The sequence below is a fragment of the Sciurus carolinensis genome, chromosome 12 (genome assembly GCF_902686445.1).
Source record: "Sciurus carolinensis chromosome 12, mSciCar1.2, whole genome shotgun sequence".
NCBI classification, from domain to species: domain Eukaryota; kingdom Metazoa; phylum Chordata; class Mammalia; order Rodentia; family Sciuridae; genus Sciurus; species Sciurus carolinensis.
In genome coordinates this window covers 23,420,534-23,439,436 of record NC_062224.1, presented here as the reverse complement: position 1 = coordinate 23,439,436, position 18,903 = coordinate 23,420,534, and the positions used below count along the sequence as shown (strand labels likewise).

Below are 18,903 nucleotides of genomic sequence, written 5' to 3'. Positions count from 1 at the left end.
TTTTTAGTAGTTTTCCCAGTGTCTTTTAGTTTCATTCACCTGGGAACATGGCAAAGATCTTGTAAAAAAATTAAAAAAAAAAAAAAAGGAAAAATGTCTCTGAGCCATTGAAATATTTTTCACAAAGTCCATCATGCACTTTACGACAGATGCTCTCATACAGTCATTTGGAGCTTACTGACTTTTTTATGAACAATTTTAACGAATGTAGCTGTCATGTTTTTTATGTCATTTCAGATTAAGTGATAATAAATGGTAGGAAGGTAGAAAGGTCAAGCTGCTGAAAGTGGGCATGACCAGCAGAGCTGACTACTGCTAGCAAGGGATGGAAGAGAATGGCAGCATTACACAGTCATCAGTGGTCAGGAAGGTGACCTTAAGCTATCAAAAACAGGTTCAGTTATGCTCCATATATTTGACTTAAGAAAATGAGGTCTGCAAGTTGGATATGGCAATACTTATGCACACGGGCTCGGGAGCTGGAGTGTGTACGTGTCCCACTTAATACCTCTAATTCTTTAGCAAAGTCTTGACCTCACTAGATCTTAGTTTGATTACCTGTAAAATGAGAATAATAATGGTTTTTATTTCATAGGATCATTGTAAAGATTAAATTACACTGATTATGGCTAATTAAATCACTTTTTAAATTAGGGAGGAAGGCAAGTTCATTTGAATAGTCAGTTTTAATGCTATGTAAAGCAGTACTACTGTTTGTATACTGTATTTCTACAAATAATAAACAAAAAGTACATAGTCTAACCTTTAAGTACATCCTACATTTAAGCAGGCCTAGTTTCAGATACTCATCTGAAAGGTAGACTCTACTAACAGCCTTTAGTTCTCCTGTCTCTCCAGGATCCCCAGCAACTTGACTGACCCTCAAGCACCACAGCTACTGGAAAGCAGAGGTTGATGCTGAAGCTACCTCAGGATACAGTTCTGTGTGTCATACCCCTATGCTCTGTACTTCATTTCAAGAAAATAATGAAACTTTTATTTTTTCTCTTAGTTATATGGGATGTGGGAGATAAAATGGTATATCTGACAAACCCACTAACCAACTAATGCAGAGAAAAAACTAAATTACTGCATTGGGAAAAATCAATTCATTTCTTCTATTTTGTGTACTGTTGGGTGCTAAGTAAGAAATGCATTAGCTGATTTGCTCATCTAAGAGGAAGAAGGGTAAAGTGCTGAGTGATCATCTATAGACAGAGTCATCAACTCTTGAAAATGAATACTTGACATTATTTCTGAAAGTTTCATTTTGTAGTTTAATTATTTAGTCTAATGAGCAAGAAGATATTCTAGTTTATTGAACTTGCTATGAAAATGAACATTATGCTAAAAGTTCAAAATCAATAAATAAAAATCAGTGAGATTCATGGAAGTTACACAACTAAGGTCAAATATCATACACTCTTGCAGATATGTCTTTGGGAATATTTCACTTCAGGCAGAATTTTTTGTCTTAAAGACTTCTTAAGAAAGTAACACTGGAGTAAAGTCTTAAACTATGAGTCAGAGTTAACCAGGCAAAACAGGGGAGGCTTGTGGAGTGTGAAAGGCATTCTAGGGAGAGGATGCACCTTGGGCAAAGGCAAGAAATGATACAGCATGCACACTTTGATGTTACTGAAGCAAAATTTAGGATGGAGATTGGCGGGTAAGGAAGCTGGAGAGGAGTTTAGGAGCTGGGCCCCAGAGGACATTTCCTGCTTTGTTAAGGAGCTTGCCTTCAATTTCATAGGTAGTGGAGAGATCCAGAATGAGTGTAAACTTTATGCTTTATGTTTACGAGTGGAATACCATTGTCTTTGCTCATGTTCATTGCCTTTATTCCACTCCACAACATAAAAAGTTAATGCACTTCTAAAAGGAGTGCATTTCACTTCCAATCATCAGCAGATTTTGACTTATAATGTTATAAATATATTGGGTTTAAATTTTCTTCCTTTTTTTGGAGATCTTATTGCTTTTTGATAGCAATAATATAATTTGGAAAAGAAGAGCTGACATTTTTATTTGTTTTACTTTCAAGGTGCTACCGCATGATAGCAAAGCTCGACGACTTTTTGTAACAAGTGGTGGACTTAAAAAGGTTCAAGAGATAAAAGCAGAACCTGGTTCTCTCCTTCAAGAATATATCAACAGTATTAATAATTGTTACCCAGAGGAAATTGTAAGGTGGGAATATAGACTTCAAAAAGTTCAATATTATAATGTAATTTTTTTGGTTTTCAAATCTAGATATTTTTTATATCCACTTATCAAAATGTGTATTTTAAAATAATACATGGGGCCAATGTGTACCTTTACTTTTCTCTTGATCTCTTTTTAACCCCCTTCAAATTGAATTATCTTCTGATTGATACATTTCCAATTCAACCTGGAATATTATTTAAGACATTGATATACTAATTTAATATATGCTACTAAAGAATAACCAAATACAGAGTTGAAATTTTAGTTTTTAAATTGTGAATACCTGTTTTTGAAGAAGGCTATGGATTCTGATTTTCGTAGTTCCTGGCATATTACTTTTCTTAAGCTCACATTTACATTAATGGAATTATTATAAGTAGAAAAGAGATGTTGAGTAACAAAAATAAAGTTACTATGTACATGAGAAAAAATACTTAAATAATATTTATGATATGCTGATATGCAAGAATTTCTGAGTAGTCAATCTTATAGGAAGCTATGTTCAAGATTATTATTATTTTTCGTGGTGCTGGGGATATAACTGAAGTTCTCAAATATTCTAAGCAAGTGCTCTATATTTCCAGCCCAGATTAAACTTTTTTAAATGAAATTGATTTGTGAGCATTAAATCCAAGTCTCAGTTCTTATAGGCCTAATGGAAAACTGTACCATTAAACCCCAAATAAATAAAAGCAATGTTGCCAAGAAAAGAATAGAATGAATTAAATAAATGAATCTTGAAAAATGCCCACAAAGAGTGCAGACTAAAATGTATATTCATTTATGGTTTTCTAATCTTATACTAATTTCTCAACAAATATTAGAAAATATAAATTGCAGTTTTTATGTTCTAGCATATACTTATATAATTTATAATTTATTAGTTTATTCTATTTAATATCAATGATTTTTTTAATTTGCTTTTTTGACAACTGTTATTTTTTTTAATTATAAACAAATGGGATATATGTTGTTTCTCTGTACATGGAGTAAAGGCATACCATTTGTGTAATCATAAATTTACATAGGGTAATGTTGTTTGATTCATTCTGTTATTTTTTCCCTTCCCCCCACCCCTCCCACCCCTCTTTTCCCTCTATACAGTCCCTCCCTCCTCCATTCTTGCCCCCCTCCCACCCCCCATTTGTGTCATCATCGGCTTATCAGTGAGATCATTCGTCCTTTGGTTTTTTGAGATTGGCTTATCTCACTTAGCATGATATTCTCCAATTTCATCCATTTGACTGCAATTGCCATAATTTTATCATTCTTTATGGCAATATCAATGATTTTTAATAATATGGTGACATTGTTTTAAAAACACAAAAATAACGTTAAGATTAAAATGTTCATACATATTCAGAAAGAAAATTCTTTCATGAGTTGCATGTTTATATACTTTTGGGAGGCTTATGCAAACTCCTTTCCCAAAAGAATTCCAATAAACCAGCTTTGAAAATATTAATCAGAGGAGCAACATATCATAACATGTATAATTACTATATGGAGAATATACAAATGTTTTTTTTTTTTTTTATTTATTTATTTTTTTTACGTTTACATAGGGTAATGATGTTTATTATATTTTTCCCCTCCCTCCCACCCCTCCCACCCCTCCCACCCCTCTTTTCCCTCTACACAGTCCTTCTTTCCTTCATTCTTACTGCTCTCCTTAGCCTAACTCTAAACCTAACCCTAAACCTAATGCTAGCCCCTCCCACCCCCCATTATATGTCCTCATCCGCTTATCAGCGAGATCATTTGTCCTTTAGTTTTTTGAGATTGGCTTATCTCACTTAGCATGATATTCTCCAATTTCGACCATTTGCCTACAAATGCCATAATTTTATCATTCTTCATTGCGGAGTAATATTCCATTGTATAAATATGCCACAGTTTCTTTATCCATTCATCAACTGAAGGGCATCTAGGTTGGTTCCACAATCTGGCTATGGTGAATTGAGCAGCAATGAACATTGATGTGGCTGTATCTCTGTAGTATGCTGATTTTAAGTCCTTTGGGTATAGGCCAAGGAGTGGGATAGCTGGGTCAAATGGTGTTTCCATTCCAAGCTTTCTGAGGAATCTCCACACTGCTTTCCAGAGTGGTTGCACTAATTTGCAACCCCACCAGCAATGTATGAGTGTTCCTTTTTCACCACATCCTCGCCAACACCTATTGTTGCTTGTATTCTTGATAATCGCCATTCTAATTGGGGTGAGATGAAATCTTAGGGTGGTTTTGATTTGCATTTCCCTTATTACTAGGGATGTTGAACATTTTTTCATATATCTGGTGATTACTTGTACATCTTCTTCTGTGAAGTGTCTGTTCATTTCCTTAGCCCATTTGTTGATTGGATTATTTGTATTCTTCGTGTAGAGTTTTTTGAGTTCTTTATAGATTCTGGAAATTAGCGCTCTATCTGAGGTATGGTTGGCAAAGATATTCTCCCACTCTGTAGGCTCTCTCTTCACATTTCTGATAGTTTCCTTTGCTGAGAGAAAGCTTTTTAGTTTGAATCTATCCCAGTTGTTTATTCTTGCTTTTATTTCTTGTGCTATGGGAGTCCTGTTAAGGAAATCTGATCCTGAGCCAACAAGTTGAAGATTTGGACCTACTTTTTCTTCTATAAGATGCAGGGTCTCTGGTCTGATTCCGAGGTCCTTGATCCATTTTGAGTTGAGTTTTGTGTAGGGTGAGAGATAGGGGTTTAGTTTCATTCTATTGCATATAGTTTTCCAGTTTTCCCAGCACCATTTGTTGAAGAGGCTATCTTTTCTCCATTGCATATTGTTGGAACCTTTGTCTAGTATGAGAAAATTGTATTTATTTGGGTTTGTGTCCATGTCCTCTATTCTGTACCATTGATCTACCTGTCTATTTTGGTACCAATACCATGCCGTTTTTGTTACTATTGCTTTGTAGTAGAGTTGAAGATCTGGTATTGCAATACCCCCTGCTTCGCTCTTGCTACTGAGGATTGCTTTAGCTATTCTAGGTTTTTTATTCTTCCAGATGAATTTCATAATTGCTTGCTCTATTTCTGCGAGGTACATCATTGGGATTTTAATTGGAATTGCATTGAATCTGTATAGCACTTTAGGTAGTATAGCCATTTTGACGATATTAATTCTGCCTATCCAGGAACATGGGAGATCTTTCCATCTTCTAAGGTTTTCTTGAATTTCTTTCTTTAGTGTTCTGTAGTTCTCATTGTAGAGGTCTTTCACCTCTTTTGTGAGATTGATTCCCAAGTATTTTATTTTTTTCGATGCTATTGTGAATGGAGTAGTTTTCCTAATTTCTCTTTCTGAAGATTCATCACTTATGTATAAAAATGCATTGGATTTATGAGCATTGATCTTGTAACCTGCTACTTTACTGAATTCACTTATGAGTTCTAAAAGTTTTCTGGTGGAATTTCCAGGTTCCTCTAAATATATAATCATGTCATCAGCGAACAGGGATAGTTTGAGTTCTTCTTTTCCTATTCGTATCCCTTTAATTTCTTTGGTTTGTCTGATTGCTCTGGCTAGAGTCTCAAGGACGATGTTGAATAGAAGCGGTGAAAGAGGGCATCCCTGCCTTGTTCCAGTTTTTAGGGGGAACGCTTTCAGTTTTTCACCATTTAGAATGATATTAGCCATCGGCTTAGCGTAGATGGCCTTTATAATGTTTAGGAATGTTCCCATTACCCCAATTTTTTCTAGTGTTTTGAGCATGAAGGGATGCTGTATTTTATCAAATGCTTTTTCTGCATCTATTGAAATAATCATGTGATTCTTAACTTTAAGTCTGTTGATATGGTGAATGACATTTATTGATTTCCGAATGTTGAACCAACCTTGCATCCCTGGGATAAAACCCACTTGATCGTGGTGCACTATCTTTTTAATATATATTTGTATGCGATTTGCTAAAATTTTGTTGAGAATTTTTGCATCGATGTTCATTAAGGATATTGGTCTGAAATTTTCTTTCCTTGATGTGTCTCTGTCTGGTTTAGGTATCAGGGTGATATTGGCTTCATAGAACGAGTTTGGTAGGGTCCCCTCCTCTTCTATTTCATGGAATATTGAATATTGAGGAGTATTGGAATGAGCTCTTCTTTAAAGGTTTTATAGAACTCGGCTGAGAACCCATCTGGTCCTGGACTTTTCTTTGTTGGTAGGCTTTTGATGACCTCTTCTATTTCATTGCTTGAAATTGGTTTATTTAAGTTGTGTATGTCATCCTGGTTCAGTTTAGGTAATTCATATGTCTCTAAAAACCTGTTGATGTCTTCGAGATTTTCTGTTTTGTTGGAGTATAGATTTTCGAAATAGCTTCTAATTATGTTTTGTATTTCACTCGTGTCTGTTGTGATGTTTCCTTGTTCATTCCGAATTTTAGTAATTTGAGTTTTCTCCCTCTTTCTCTTTGTTAGTGTGGCTAAGGGTTTATCAATTTTATTTATTTTTTCAAAGAACCAACTATTTATTTTATTAATTTTTCCGATTGTTTCTTTTGTTTCGATTTCGTTGATTTCGGCTCTGATTTTAACTATTTCCTGTCTTCTACTACTTTTGGTATTGGTCTGCTCTTCTTTTTCTAGTGCTTTGAGCTGTAGTGTTAACTCGTTTATTTGTTGATTTCTACTTCTTTTTTTGAATGCACCCCATGAAATAAATCTTCCTCTAAGTACTGCTTTCATAGTGTCCCAGAGATTTTGATATGATGTGTCTTTGTTCTCGTTTACTTCTAAGAATTTTTTTATTTCCCTCCTGATGTCTTCTGTTATCCATTCATCATATAATAGTGTATTATTTAGTCTCCAGGTATTGGAGAAGTTTCTGTTTTTTATTCTGTCATTTATTTCTAATTTCAATCCATTATGATCTGATAGAGTACAAGGTAGTATCTCTATCTTCTTGTATTTACTAACAGTAGCTTTGTGGCATAAAATATGGTCTATTTTAGAGAAGGATCCATGTGCTGCTGAGAAGAAAGTGTATTCATTCTTTGTTGGATGGTATATTCTATATATGTCCGTTAAGTCTAAATTGCTGATTGTGTTGTTGAGATCTATAGTTTCTTTATTCAATTTTTGTTTGGACGATCTATCCAGTGGTGAGAGAGGTGTGTTAAAATCGCCTAGTATTATTGTGTTGTGGTCTATTGATTTCTGGAATTGAGAAGGATTTGTTTGACGTACGTGGATGAGCCAATGTTCGGGGCATAGATATTTATGATTGTTAAGTCTTGCTGATTTATGCTTCCCTTAAGCAGCATGTAATGTCCTTCTTTATCCCTTCTGACTAGTTTTGGTTTGAAGTCCACATTATCTGAGATGAGGATGGATACTCCAGCTTTTTTGCTGTGTCCGTGTGCATGGTATGTTTTTCCCCATCCTTTCACCTTTAGTCTATGGGTGTCTCTTTCTATGAGATGTGTCTCTTGCAGGCAGCATATTGTTGGATTCTTCTTTTTAATCCAATCTGCCAGTCTGTGTCTTTTGATTGATGAATTCAGGCCATTAACATTCAGGGTTATTATTGTGATATGATTTGTATTCCCAGTCAATTGACTCATATTTGTTTTTGACATGATTTGGTTTCTCCTTTATTTGGCTATTCCTTTAGGCTAGCGCCTCCTGTTGCTGATTTGCATCGTTGTTTTTCATCTCTTCCTCATGGAATATTTTGCTGAGAATGTTCTCTAATGCTGGCTTTCTTTTTGTAAATTCCTTTAGCTTTTGTTTATCATGGAAGGATCTTATTTCATCGTCAAATTTGAAGGTAAGTTTTGCTGGGTATAAGATTCTTGGTTGGCATCCATTTTCTTTCAGGGCTTGGTATATGTTGTTCCAGGCCCTTCTAGCTTTTAGGGTCTGGATTGAAAAATCTGCTGATATTCTTATTGGTTTCCCTCTGAATGTAATTTGATTCTTTTCTCTCGCGGCCTTTAAAATTCTGTCTTTATTTTGTATGTTAGGTATTTTCATAATAATGTGCCTTGGTGTGGGTCTGTTGTAATTTTGTATGTTTGGAGTTCTATAAGCCTCTTGTACTTGGTTTTCCATTTCGTTCTTCAGATTTGGGAAATTTTCTGTTATTATTTCATTGAATAGATTGTTCATTCCTTTGGTTTGTTTCTCTAAGCCTTCCTCAATCCCAATAATTCTCAAATTTGGCCTTTTCATGATATCCCATAGTTCTTGGAGATTCTGTTCATGATTTCTTACCATCTTCTCTGTTTGTTCCACTTTGTTTTCAAGGTTAAATATTTTGTCTTCAATGTCTGAGGTTCTGTCTTCCAGGTGTTCTATCCTATTGGTTATGCTTTCTATGGAGTTTTTAACTTGGTTTATTGTTTCCTTCATTTCAAGGATTTCAGTTTGTTTTTTTTTCAGTATCTCTAACTCTTTATTGAAATGATCTCTTGCTTCCCGTATTTGGTCTTTTAACTGTTGATTGGTGCGATCATTTAATGCCTGCATTTGCTCTTTCATCTCCTCCTTCAATGCCTGCATTTGCTCTTTCATCTCCTCATTAGCTTCCCTGATCGTTTTAATTACGTACATTCTGAACTCCCTTTCTGACATTTCTTCTGCTCTGCTGTCATTGGGTTTTATTGATGTAGTATCTAGGTTTGTTTGGGACATTTTCTTCCCTTGTTTTCTCATAATGGTCAGTTGTCAGTGGGACCCTGAGATATTGCAGTTTTCCACTATTGGCTTATAGTGTCCCAGTAGATTTCCAGTGTATCACCTCCCAGCCTTCAGTAGCCTGATGTCTTGGAGGAATCTGATAAAGCAGCTCATTCGAAGAATACTGCCCCTAGCCCCCTACTGGTTCCACGTTTTGGAACTGGCTCTGTGCGGAAATGCTCTCACTGTGGGCCTGCACCGTGCAGCTGGCCGTGTGGGAAGAGCCCACTGCCGGAGTGTGGAAGACTACCTTGGGAAGACTCAAGCTGCCCTGCCCGGCTCTGCTAAGCCACCTCTATCTGGGCCTGCCACCCGGGCTGAGCTTTACCCAGTGGGCAGACTCACCCGTGGCTCCACTTCAGTCCGAGTCTCTCAATGCCTCCCCTTCTTAACTCCTGGGTTCTGGAGCGACCGGGGGTGCAGTCTCCCTCTAGGCCGCCATCTTGGATCGCCCCGTGAAGAGAGCCCGCAGCCGGAGTGGGCAGAGCCGCCTGAAGAGGTCTCCGGCTGCCCTGTCCTTATCCCTGAGGCTGATTGCAGATCGAGGCTCTCCGCTGGTTCTTTGCAGGAGTACACTGCACTGCAGCAGCTCCGGGACTCGGAGCGTGCTCTGTTCAGACAGGCTCTCACTAGCGGGCCAGTTCCGTTCCGAGAACCTGGAGAAGCTGGCTGTGTGGGCGGGGCCCACCGCCGGAGTGCGCAGGACTGCCTGTGGATGACTCTAGCTGCCCTGCCCGGCTCCGATAAGCCACCTCTATCTGGGCCTGCCACCCGGGCCGAGCTTTACCCAGTGGGCAGACTCACCCGTGGCTCCACTTCAGTCCGAGTCTCTCAATGCCTCCCCTTCTTAACTCCTGGGTTCTGGAGCGACCGGGGGTGCAGTCTCCCTCTAGGCCGCCATCTTGGATCGCCCCGTGAAGAGAGCCCGCAGCCGGAGTGGGCAGTGCCGCCTGAAGAGGTCTCCTGCTGCCCTGCCCTTATCCCTGAGGCTGACTGCAGATCGAGCCTCTCCGCTGGTTCTTTGCAGGAGTACACTGCACTGCAGGGGCTCTGGGACTCGGAGCGTGCTCTGTTCAGACAGGCTCTCACTAGCGGGCCAGTTCCGTTCCGAGAACCTGGAGAAGCTGGCTGTGTGGGCGGGGCCCACCAACGGAGTGCGCAGGACTGCCTGTGGATGACTCTAGCTGCCCTGCCCGGCTCCGATAAGCCACCTCTATCTGGGCCTGCCACCCGGGCCGAGCTTTACCCAGTGGGCAGACTCACCCGTGGCTCCACTTCAGTCCGAGTCTCTCAATGCCTCCCCTTCTTAACTCCTGGGTTCTGGAGCGACAGGGGGTGCAGTCTCCCTCTAGGCCGCCATCTTGGATCGCCCCCACAAATGTTTTATGTAACGTAAAATATGTATGAAACCAGTAAATTAAGGGATTATGAAAATCTTTTTCAGCTAGGTATGGTGGTGCACCCTGTAATCCTTGTGACTTAAAAGGCAGAGGCAGGAAGAACCTGAGTTTGAGGCCAGCCTCAGCAATTTAGTGAGACCCTGTCTCAAAATAAAAAATAAAAGGGTTGGGAATGTAGCTCAGTGATAAAGTGCTATTGGATTCAATGTCCACTTCAAAAAAACTTTTCTTAATAATAATAATATTACATTAATTTTTATACATGGAATATATGTCCCTTCAGGAAGAATGCTGTTTTATATGTTTAAAATAACTCTCAATTCAATTTTCTAAAAAACAAAATTTTGAAAAATGGGGAAAAGGCAAACTAAAAGATCCCCAAATCAAATGATGTGTTAGAATACATCAATGGTAAGGTACTTCCTTGAATAGAAGTTTTCTGTTTACTCCTTTTAAGGCATATTTTAATTGAACACCAGCAGAAATAAAAAATGTCACATTAGAATTTAATCTGGCCAGGCACAGTGGCACACACCTGTAATCCCATGGCTTGAGAGACTGAGGTAGGAAGATTGCAAGTTCAAAACCAGTCTTAGCAACTTAGTGAGATCCTGTCTCCAAATAAAATATAAAAAAGGGCTGGGGATGTGACTCAGGTTAAATGCCTCTGGGTTAAATCCCTGGTACCAATAGATAAATAAATAAATAAATAAATAAAATTAATGTGGCACGTTGTAAAAATACCATTGTAAAGTTAAATTCTTGCATTCTGTGGTCTGGGGTGTCATTTTAAAAATTTGTAATTATCATGAGGAATTTTGGTTAGTTGACTTTTAAAAATTTTCTAATGTTTTTAAAGCATTAGGTTCTATAGTGTTTTTTTAATTTTATTTTATTACAGACTGCATTTTAATTCATTGTACACAAATGGGGTACATCATTTTGTTTCTGTGATTGTACACGATGTAATTTCATACCATTTGTGTAATCATATTTGTACACAGGGTAATGATGTCTGTCTCATTCCACCATTTTTAATACCCCCTCTCCCTTTCATTTCCCTCTACATAATCTAAAGTTCCTCCATTCTTCTCTCACCCCCCACCCCACCCCAACCTCCATTACTTATCAGGGAAAACATTTGACCTTTGGTTTTTTGGGATTGGCTTATTTCACTTAACAGGATATTCTCCAGTTCCATCCATTTATCTGCAAATGCCATACTATTATTCTTCTTTATAGTTGAATAATATTCTATTGTGTATATATACCACAGTTTCTTTATTCATTCATCTGTTGAAGGACATCTAGGTATGGAATTTTTGAAACAGTCTTTCTGTGAAAATAGACAAATATATTTCAAAATGTTTTTATTTTTGTAATTATATATTTCCTAAGAATCACTTGATGACAACTTTTAGAACTTTTAGAGCTGATTTTTAGAACTAATGTAAGACAGATGATCAGTAGATATATTCTGTCATCTGTTATAAGCCTAAATATTTATTTCATATTGCCAATTTTAGTAATCTTTAAAAATTTTGAATAAAGGTAGGTGGTATAAGAGGGAAGAGTCCTAGGGTAGACCTTAGAAGACCTAAGGTCCAGGCTGGGCCCACTCCATAGCCAGGTGTTTTTTGTGGGTACTAGGGATTGAATTCAGGGGCCTTTGACCACGGAGCCATATCCCTAGCCCTATTTTGTATTTTATGCAGAGACAGGGTCTCACTGAGTTGCTTAGCACCTCACTTTTGCTGAGGCTGGCTTTGAACTAGAGATCCTCCTGCCTCAGTCTCACAAGCTGCTGGAATTACAGGTTTGCCCAGCCAGGTGGTTTTTTTTTTTATTTTTATTTTTTTTTATTTATTTATTTTTTTATTTATTTTTTATTGTGAACAAATGGGATACATGTTCTTTCACTGTTTGTACATAGAGTAAAGGCATACCATTTGTGTAATCATACGTTTACATAGGGTGATGTTGGTTGATTCATTCTGTTATTTTTTTCCCCTTCCCCCCACCCCTCCCATCCCTCTTTTCCCTCTATACAGTCCTTCCTTCCCCCATTCTTGCCCCCCTCCCTAACCCTCACTCTAACCCTAAAACTAACCCCTCCCACACCCCATTATGTATCATCATCCACTTATCAGCGAGATCATTCTTCCTTTGGTTTTTTGAGATCGGCTTATCTCACTTAGCATGATATTCTCCAATTTCGTCCATTTGCTTGCAAATGCCATAATTTTATCATTCTTTATGGCTGAGTAATATTCCATTGTATATATATGCCACAGTTTCTTTATCCATTCATCAACTGAAGGGCATCTAGGTTGGTTCCACAATCTGGCTATGGTGAATTGAGCAGCAATGAACATTGATGTGGCTGTATCTCTGTAGTATGCTGATTTTAAGTCCTTTGGGTATAGGCCAAGGAGTGGGATAGCTGGGTCAAATGGTAGTTCCATTCCAAGTTTTTTAAGGAATCTCCATACTGCCTTCCAGAGTGGTTGCACTAATTTGCAACCCCACCAGCAATGTATGAGTGTACCTTTTTCCCCACATCCTCGCCAACACCTGTTGTTGCTTGTGTTCTTGATAATCGCCATTCTGATTGGGGTGAGATGGAATCTTAGGGTGGTTTTGATTTGCATTTCTTTTATTACTAGAGATGTTGAACATTTTTCCATATGTTTGTTGATTGTTTGTAGGTCTTCTTCTGTGAAGTGTCTGTTCATTTCCTTAGACCATTTGTCGATTGGATTATTTGTAGTCTTGGTGTTGAGTTTTTTGAGTTCTTTATAGATTCTGGAGATTAGTGCTCTATCTGAAGTATGATTGGCAAAGATTTTCTCCCACTCTGTAGGCTCTTTCTTCACATTGCTGATAGTTTCCTTTGCTGAGAGAAAGCTTTTTAGTTTGAATCTATCCCAGTTGTTGATTCTTACTTTTATTTCTTGTGCTATGGGAGTCCTGTTGAGAAAGTCTGGTCCTAAGCCGACATGTTGAAGATCTGGACCTACATTTTCTTCTATAAGATGCAGGGTCTCTGGTCTGATTCCGAGGTCCTTAATCCATTTGAGTTTAGTTTTGTGCACGGTGAGAGATATGGGTTTATTTTCATTTTGTTGCATATGGATTTCCAATTTTCCCAGCACCATTTATTGAAGAGGCTATCTTTTCTCCATTGCATATTTTTGGCCCCTTTGTCTAGTATGAGGAAATTATATTTGTTTGGGTTTGTGTCCGTGTCTTCTATTCTGTACCATTGATCTACCTGTCTATTTTGGTACCAATACCATGCCGTTTTTGTTACTATTGCTTTGTAGTAAAGTTGAAGTTCAGGTATTGCAATACCCCCTGCTTCATTTTTCCTGCGAAGGATTGAGCCAGGTGGTTTTTTAAACTCCTTTGTCCTGTGGAGCTCTGCCCACAATGGGGAGGGGAAGTGGATTTTTGGCAACCATTTCATCTGGAGAAGGATGCATGAACTAGTCTGCCAATCTGCATATTTCTGTATCATAACAATATAATAATGTTGCTATGATATAATTTTATATGAATCTTCTTGGATAAGGTTAATTCACTTACATTCTTGACTTTTTATAGAGTTAAGTTAGAACAGCAGTGGTTGACAGAGAGGGGAAGGAACTTCTTGCTCTTTTTTTGGAGGTTCATTTTGCTTCTTTGATGAGAACTATGGCTGTAAGCTCAGATTTAAGTGTCAAACAGATCTAGGTGTCTGTCTTGGTTCTATCTATTTACTGTGTGACCGTGGAAATAATATTTAACCCTCTAGTCCCTGTTTCTGCATCTGTAAAATGTAGATAATTACCTGTTTCCTAGAATTAAATGAGATATTGATTAGCTAAAGGGTTTACACATAAAAATTCAATCCAGTAAATATTTCTTATTAACCTCCTTTTGCAGCCCTATTTTCATTTTTCATTCTCTTGAGGATAAACAGCATTATCAGCTAAATCAAATATAATTTTATAATATTATTAGATACACTGGGTAGTAGTTCTTGGCCATTTTGTACTATTTTTTGATGATAAATACATATCAAGCAAATTTTTATTTTTGGCATTAATAAGACATAAGATTATTCTGGTTTGATTTAGATTGCATTTAGTTGCTAAGGTAGAGTTCTACTTTTTCCTGATGAAAATCTATGTTTGAATCCCTTAACATCATATAGACTGTGGTTGAAATGGGACTTTCCAATGGTTAATGAACAACTTGATGTAATTATTTACGGATCTATAGTCTCAGATACATGTTTGTATGCACTTATGGGAAGTTAGGTAAATGTATACTCAGCTGAGGTGAGGGGAGAAAGCAACCAGTGTATTTTCTTCACCAGGGGAATTGTAGAAACTATAAAGTTTCTGAGGTCTTTAGGGAAAGTAGTATAGTAATGGCAGTTAGCTTGGAAATTAGCCAAGTAAAACCTCACGAATTATTGGTAGATCCTAATTGATATATTGAGGGTCTTTATTATAAAACAACTATAGGAATATAATGTGAGCCACATATGTAATTTCAAAATTTCTGGCAGCCACATAAAAAAAAGCAAAGCAAAAAAAGGCAAATAAATTTTAATGATATATTTTTGTTAATTTGCTATACCCAAATGTTATCATTTCAACTTGTAATCAAATATAAAAAATTATAAATAAGTTATTTTACATTTTAAAAATACTTTTATTGCTTTTGGCACATCATAATTCAGATGCTAAATTTCACTGGAAATACTTGACCTATATTTAAATTATGTAAAATTTGCCCTTGAAAAAGTAGACTCACAGATATTCTAAACATACCTTATTGTCATTTAAAAAATATTCTTAATTGTAGAAAGACACAATACCATTGTTTTATTTTTATGTGGTGCTGAGGATTGAACCCAGTGCCTCACGCATGCTAGGCAAGTGTTGTACCACTGAGCTACAATCCCAGCCCTTATTGTCATTTCTGAATTTGAAATTAAATTTTGAAATTCAGTTCTTCAAACACAGTAGCCATATTTCTAGTACTCAGCAGCCACATGTGGCTAATGGCTAGTATAATTATGGCTAGTAAAATTATAATAGTATAATTTTAAAGATTAAAGAAAAGTTTTACTTCTAGCTTTTATTTTCTTGAAGTACTGAGGATTGAACCCAGAGCCTCACACATGCTAGGCAAATGCTCCACCACTGAGCTACATCCCCAGCTCCTTTTGTTTTATTTTGATACAAGGTCTGGCTAAGTTGCCCAGCTGGCCTCAAACCTGGCAATCCTCCTGCATCCACTCCCAAATAGCTGGGATTATAATGTATACCTCCACACCCAGCAAACCTCTTGTATTTATATAAAATGTGCCTCTTGTGTCTGACACATTTATAAGGCCTAGGAAAGTGAGGCCTGCTTTAAAATTTGTGACAAACTCAGACCAGGAGAGAAATAGTTGTGAATTCCTCAGTGCAAGAATACTTCACAGAAACTCATTGGTCAAATAATTTTTTTCAAGCATAGCAGACCTTTTGAGGAGAAACATTTTTTAAAATAGCTTTTTAGGTATGTATGTATGCACATATATATGTTCTGTTTAATTATGACTGTGTGTAAGCATACTACTGAGAAAACACTTCTCTATTTTGACCACTTTAGCTTGACAAGTTGTGGAAGAAATTAGCATATACAAATTATGAGTTTTTAAGTCAAGCGTCTAGGCATAAAGATAACAGAGGGCAAAGCAAGTTCCTAACAATAGGTTTTATCTAGAGAAAATACTTGAGAAGCTTAGTTATTTTGAGTGTGTCAGAAATTTTTAAATTATATTTCTTCAGGTTTTAAAATCTATTATATTCTAGAATGCTTGACAAATTTTATTTGATGTGTTTTTATATGAATGCAAATTTTTCCAAGGCATACCAAACATTCCACAATGCATTAATCAATGTATTTAATATTTTAATCCTAAATATTTTATAAAATGTTGTTTACCAATATAAATTCATAGTACTAAATATGCTCAAGAATCAATGAAAATGATTAATTTCCTAAATGTATACTTGTAAACTATTTATTAAATGCTTCTTCAATGTGAATTATGCTCCCTAAAATTTTTGTTTTTATAGACAACCAGATCTGATTAAAACATACACTAAGAGGGCTGGGAATGTTGGGGATATAGGTCAGAGGTAGAGCACTTTGCAGAGCATGTGCAAGGTCCTGGGTTCAATCCCCAGTATCCCCCCTCCCACCACATACACACAATACACAAAGAAATGAGTTCTAAAGCAATCAGAATATGGAATTTGATTAGTGATAATAAGCTGTATAGTCTTAACTTATGAAAAAGATCTATCAGCTGTGACCCTTAAAGCAACATTATTCACTTGATATAATAAAGTCTCTGTAATAAAATACTGTCCCTGGATCAAAGGTCTTACTTGGAAAACATCCCTTTTGCTGTTATATTTATAGCCCTTAAATGTTTTGCTACTTTTCTAGCATAGCATTGTGAACTGACACTCTCTTCCTGGGAGTCTCTAAACTTATGCATAAAGCATTACTAGAACAATTATTCCATGTGAAACTTTATTCACAGAATTATTTCAGATAAATTCTTAAATAAGTTTTTTTGTGTCTACAATATTGACTTTAATAAATATCTAATAGCAAATTTTCTTTTCCAGGTACTATTCCCCTGGATATTCAGATACACTTCTGCAGAGGGTGGACAGCTATCAGCCAATTATCAACTAAAAGTTATATATTTATACTCAAATTCACAGCAGAGAATTTACAATTACTTTTGCAATTGTTAAAGTTCTTTATAAATATTTGAACTAAGTACATTCTGGATATTTTCTAAATTTGTGAAATACTTAAATATGAGGAAATATTCATATTCATTTGCATGCGTAGGATTTGAATTTGCTCTAAAGGTAGATTTAAAAAGACAAACGGGTTTAAGGCATCTATTATTTTTCTGCTAAAAAGCACTCATGCATACACACTCATGCATTACATAGAGGTAATCCTTAGTTATTTTGGTCAGTTCTTTATAGGGAAAGAAAACTGACATTGCAGATTACACAGTAGGATACAGAAGGAAAATAGTTAAAAAGAAACTGATGACAGAAATACCGGACTCCAAAGCTGACTGCATAAATGCATTAAACTAATACAGAATCTAGGGATGACTTGTCAGATTTTCCTAAGAATTGGAGAAGGCCCTCCTCTTAATCACAAATTTTGGAAGTTCTTTTTACCTTACCTAAAGTGTTCTTTATCCTACATGGAGCTGGCTTTGTTCATGAATAAACACAGAAGCAGGCATGGAAGATGGGCCATAGTGTTCCCTTGTTCTGGGTTGTTCACTTTCCCAAATTTCAAAGCTACGTTTTTTAGGGATTAAGGGAATAATTAACAGGCTCACACTTTACATACATTTTCACTTAGGAAACTGTAAAGGGGTCAAAGAGTATTTTAATAAAATTTTAAATAAAACAATATTAGAATTATTCTTTTTGTTTTTTCTAGTATTTTTCTGACTTTGGGGAATCTGACTGGATTTGGGAGTCTTGTCTTGTGCCTGTCTTTAGATCTAAAAGTATGTTGTTTATGGTCATCTTTCTGGGAGGCTTCCAGAGAAAGTGAATGACACCCTGGAGAGCCTCCAGTACACAATGGGTCCTGTCTGGTTTTGTTTACAGGTTTCTGTTTTAGATTCTTCACCCTGGCCCTCCCCAAAAAGGAACCTAACCATTTATTTTTGGCATTTTTCTGGACTCATCATTATTCCAAATAGTGCATAGTTTGTTGTGTCTTTTAAAATTCAACAAGCCCAAGATTGTCCCATGTATTTTTCCCTTATACCAGGCTAGGATTGCTAGCGATTTCATTTTGGTTTGTTTTGGTACTGGGATTGAACCCATGGCCTTGCACATGTTAAATAGGTGCTCTCCCGTTGAGCTACACCTCCCTTCCCTGGACTCATTGTTAAATACTTTCTGGGACCTGTTTTTTTCTTGCAGCAATATCTTTCACTCCTTGTGTCAGAAAGTGTAACTTTTATTTCCAGTTTTGTAACTTACTTTCTTTCCTCCTGTCCATTTTGTCTTATGAGCCTTCTAATAACTTGAGAAAATAAAAGTAGTTTTTATCTTTTTCCTTTAAAACTATTTTTCATAAGGTGACTATGTTGGTAATGATGGAAACTAGTTTATCTAGGTTAAAAATCCTCATATTATTGGAATGGTGAAAGTCCTAAGATGTTTCCTGCCATTGTACTTTGTACTTGATATGAAAAACATCATGCATTTTTTCATACATATCTAATAGAACTAACCTAAGAAAGTAATAAAATATTTAATAGTATTCAGGTGTGTTTATAATTTGATCATACACAATTTGGCAATTTTATGCTTTGAAGTGTTTCTTGACATAAAACCCTTTAACCAACATGAAGCTTTCTTTACTTTTTAAAAAAGTCTGAGATTTTTAAAACAAAACAAAACAAACAAACAAACAAAAAAACAACTTTTTCATTTGAATTAGAGCAAAAAGAGTTCCTCTCATTGATGATATCCTCTAATATGTTCATTTCTGGT

The 18,903-nt window shown here is 36.5% G+C and overlaps 1 protein-coding gene across 1 annotated transcript in view; it reads left to right on the top strand.

Annotated features, from left to right (window-relative positions):
* The window catches only part of Spag6 (sperm associated antigen 6), a 75,715-nt gene extending 57,068 nt beyond the window's left edge, over positions 1–18,647 (top strand). The window contains exons 10-11 of the mRNA XM_047521329.1: positions 2,045–2,190; positions 16,984–18,647. Coding sequence (XP_047377285.1) covers positions 2,045–2,190; positions 16,984–17,053 — 216 coding nt within the window. The 3' untranslated portion in view covers positions 17,054–18,647. The remainder of the gene's footprint in view (positions 1–2,044; positions 2,191–16,983) is intronic.
* Positions 18,648–18,903: the final 256 nt, after the last annotated feature.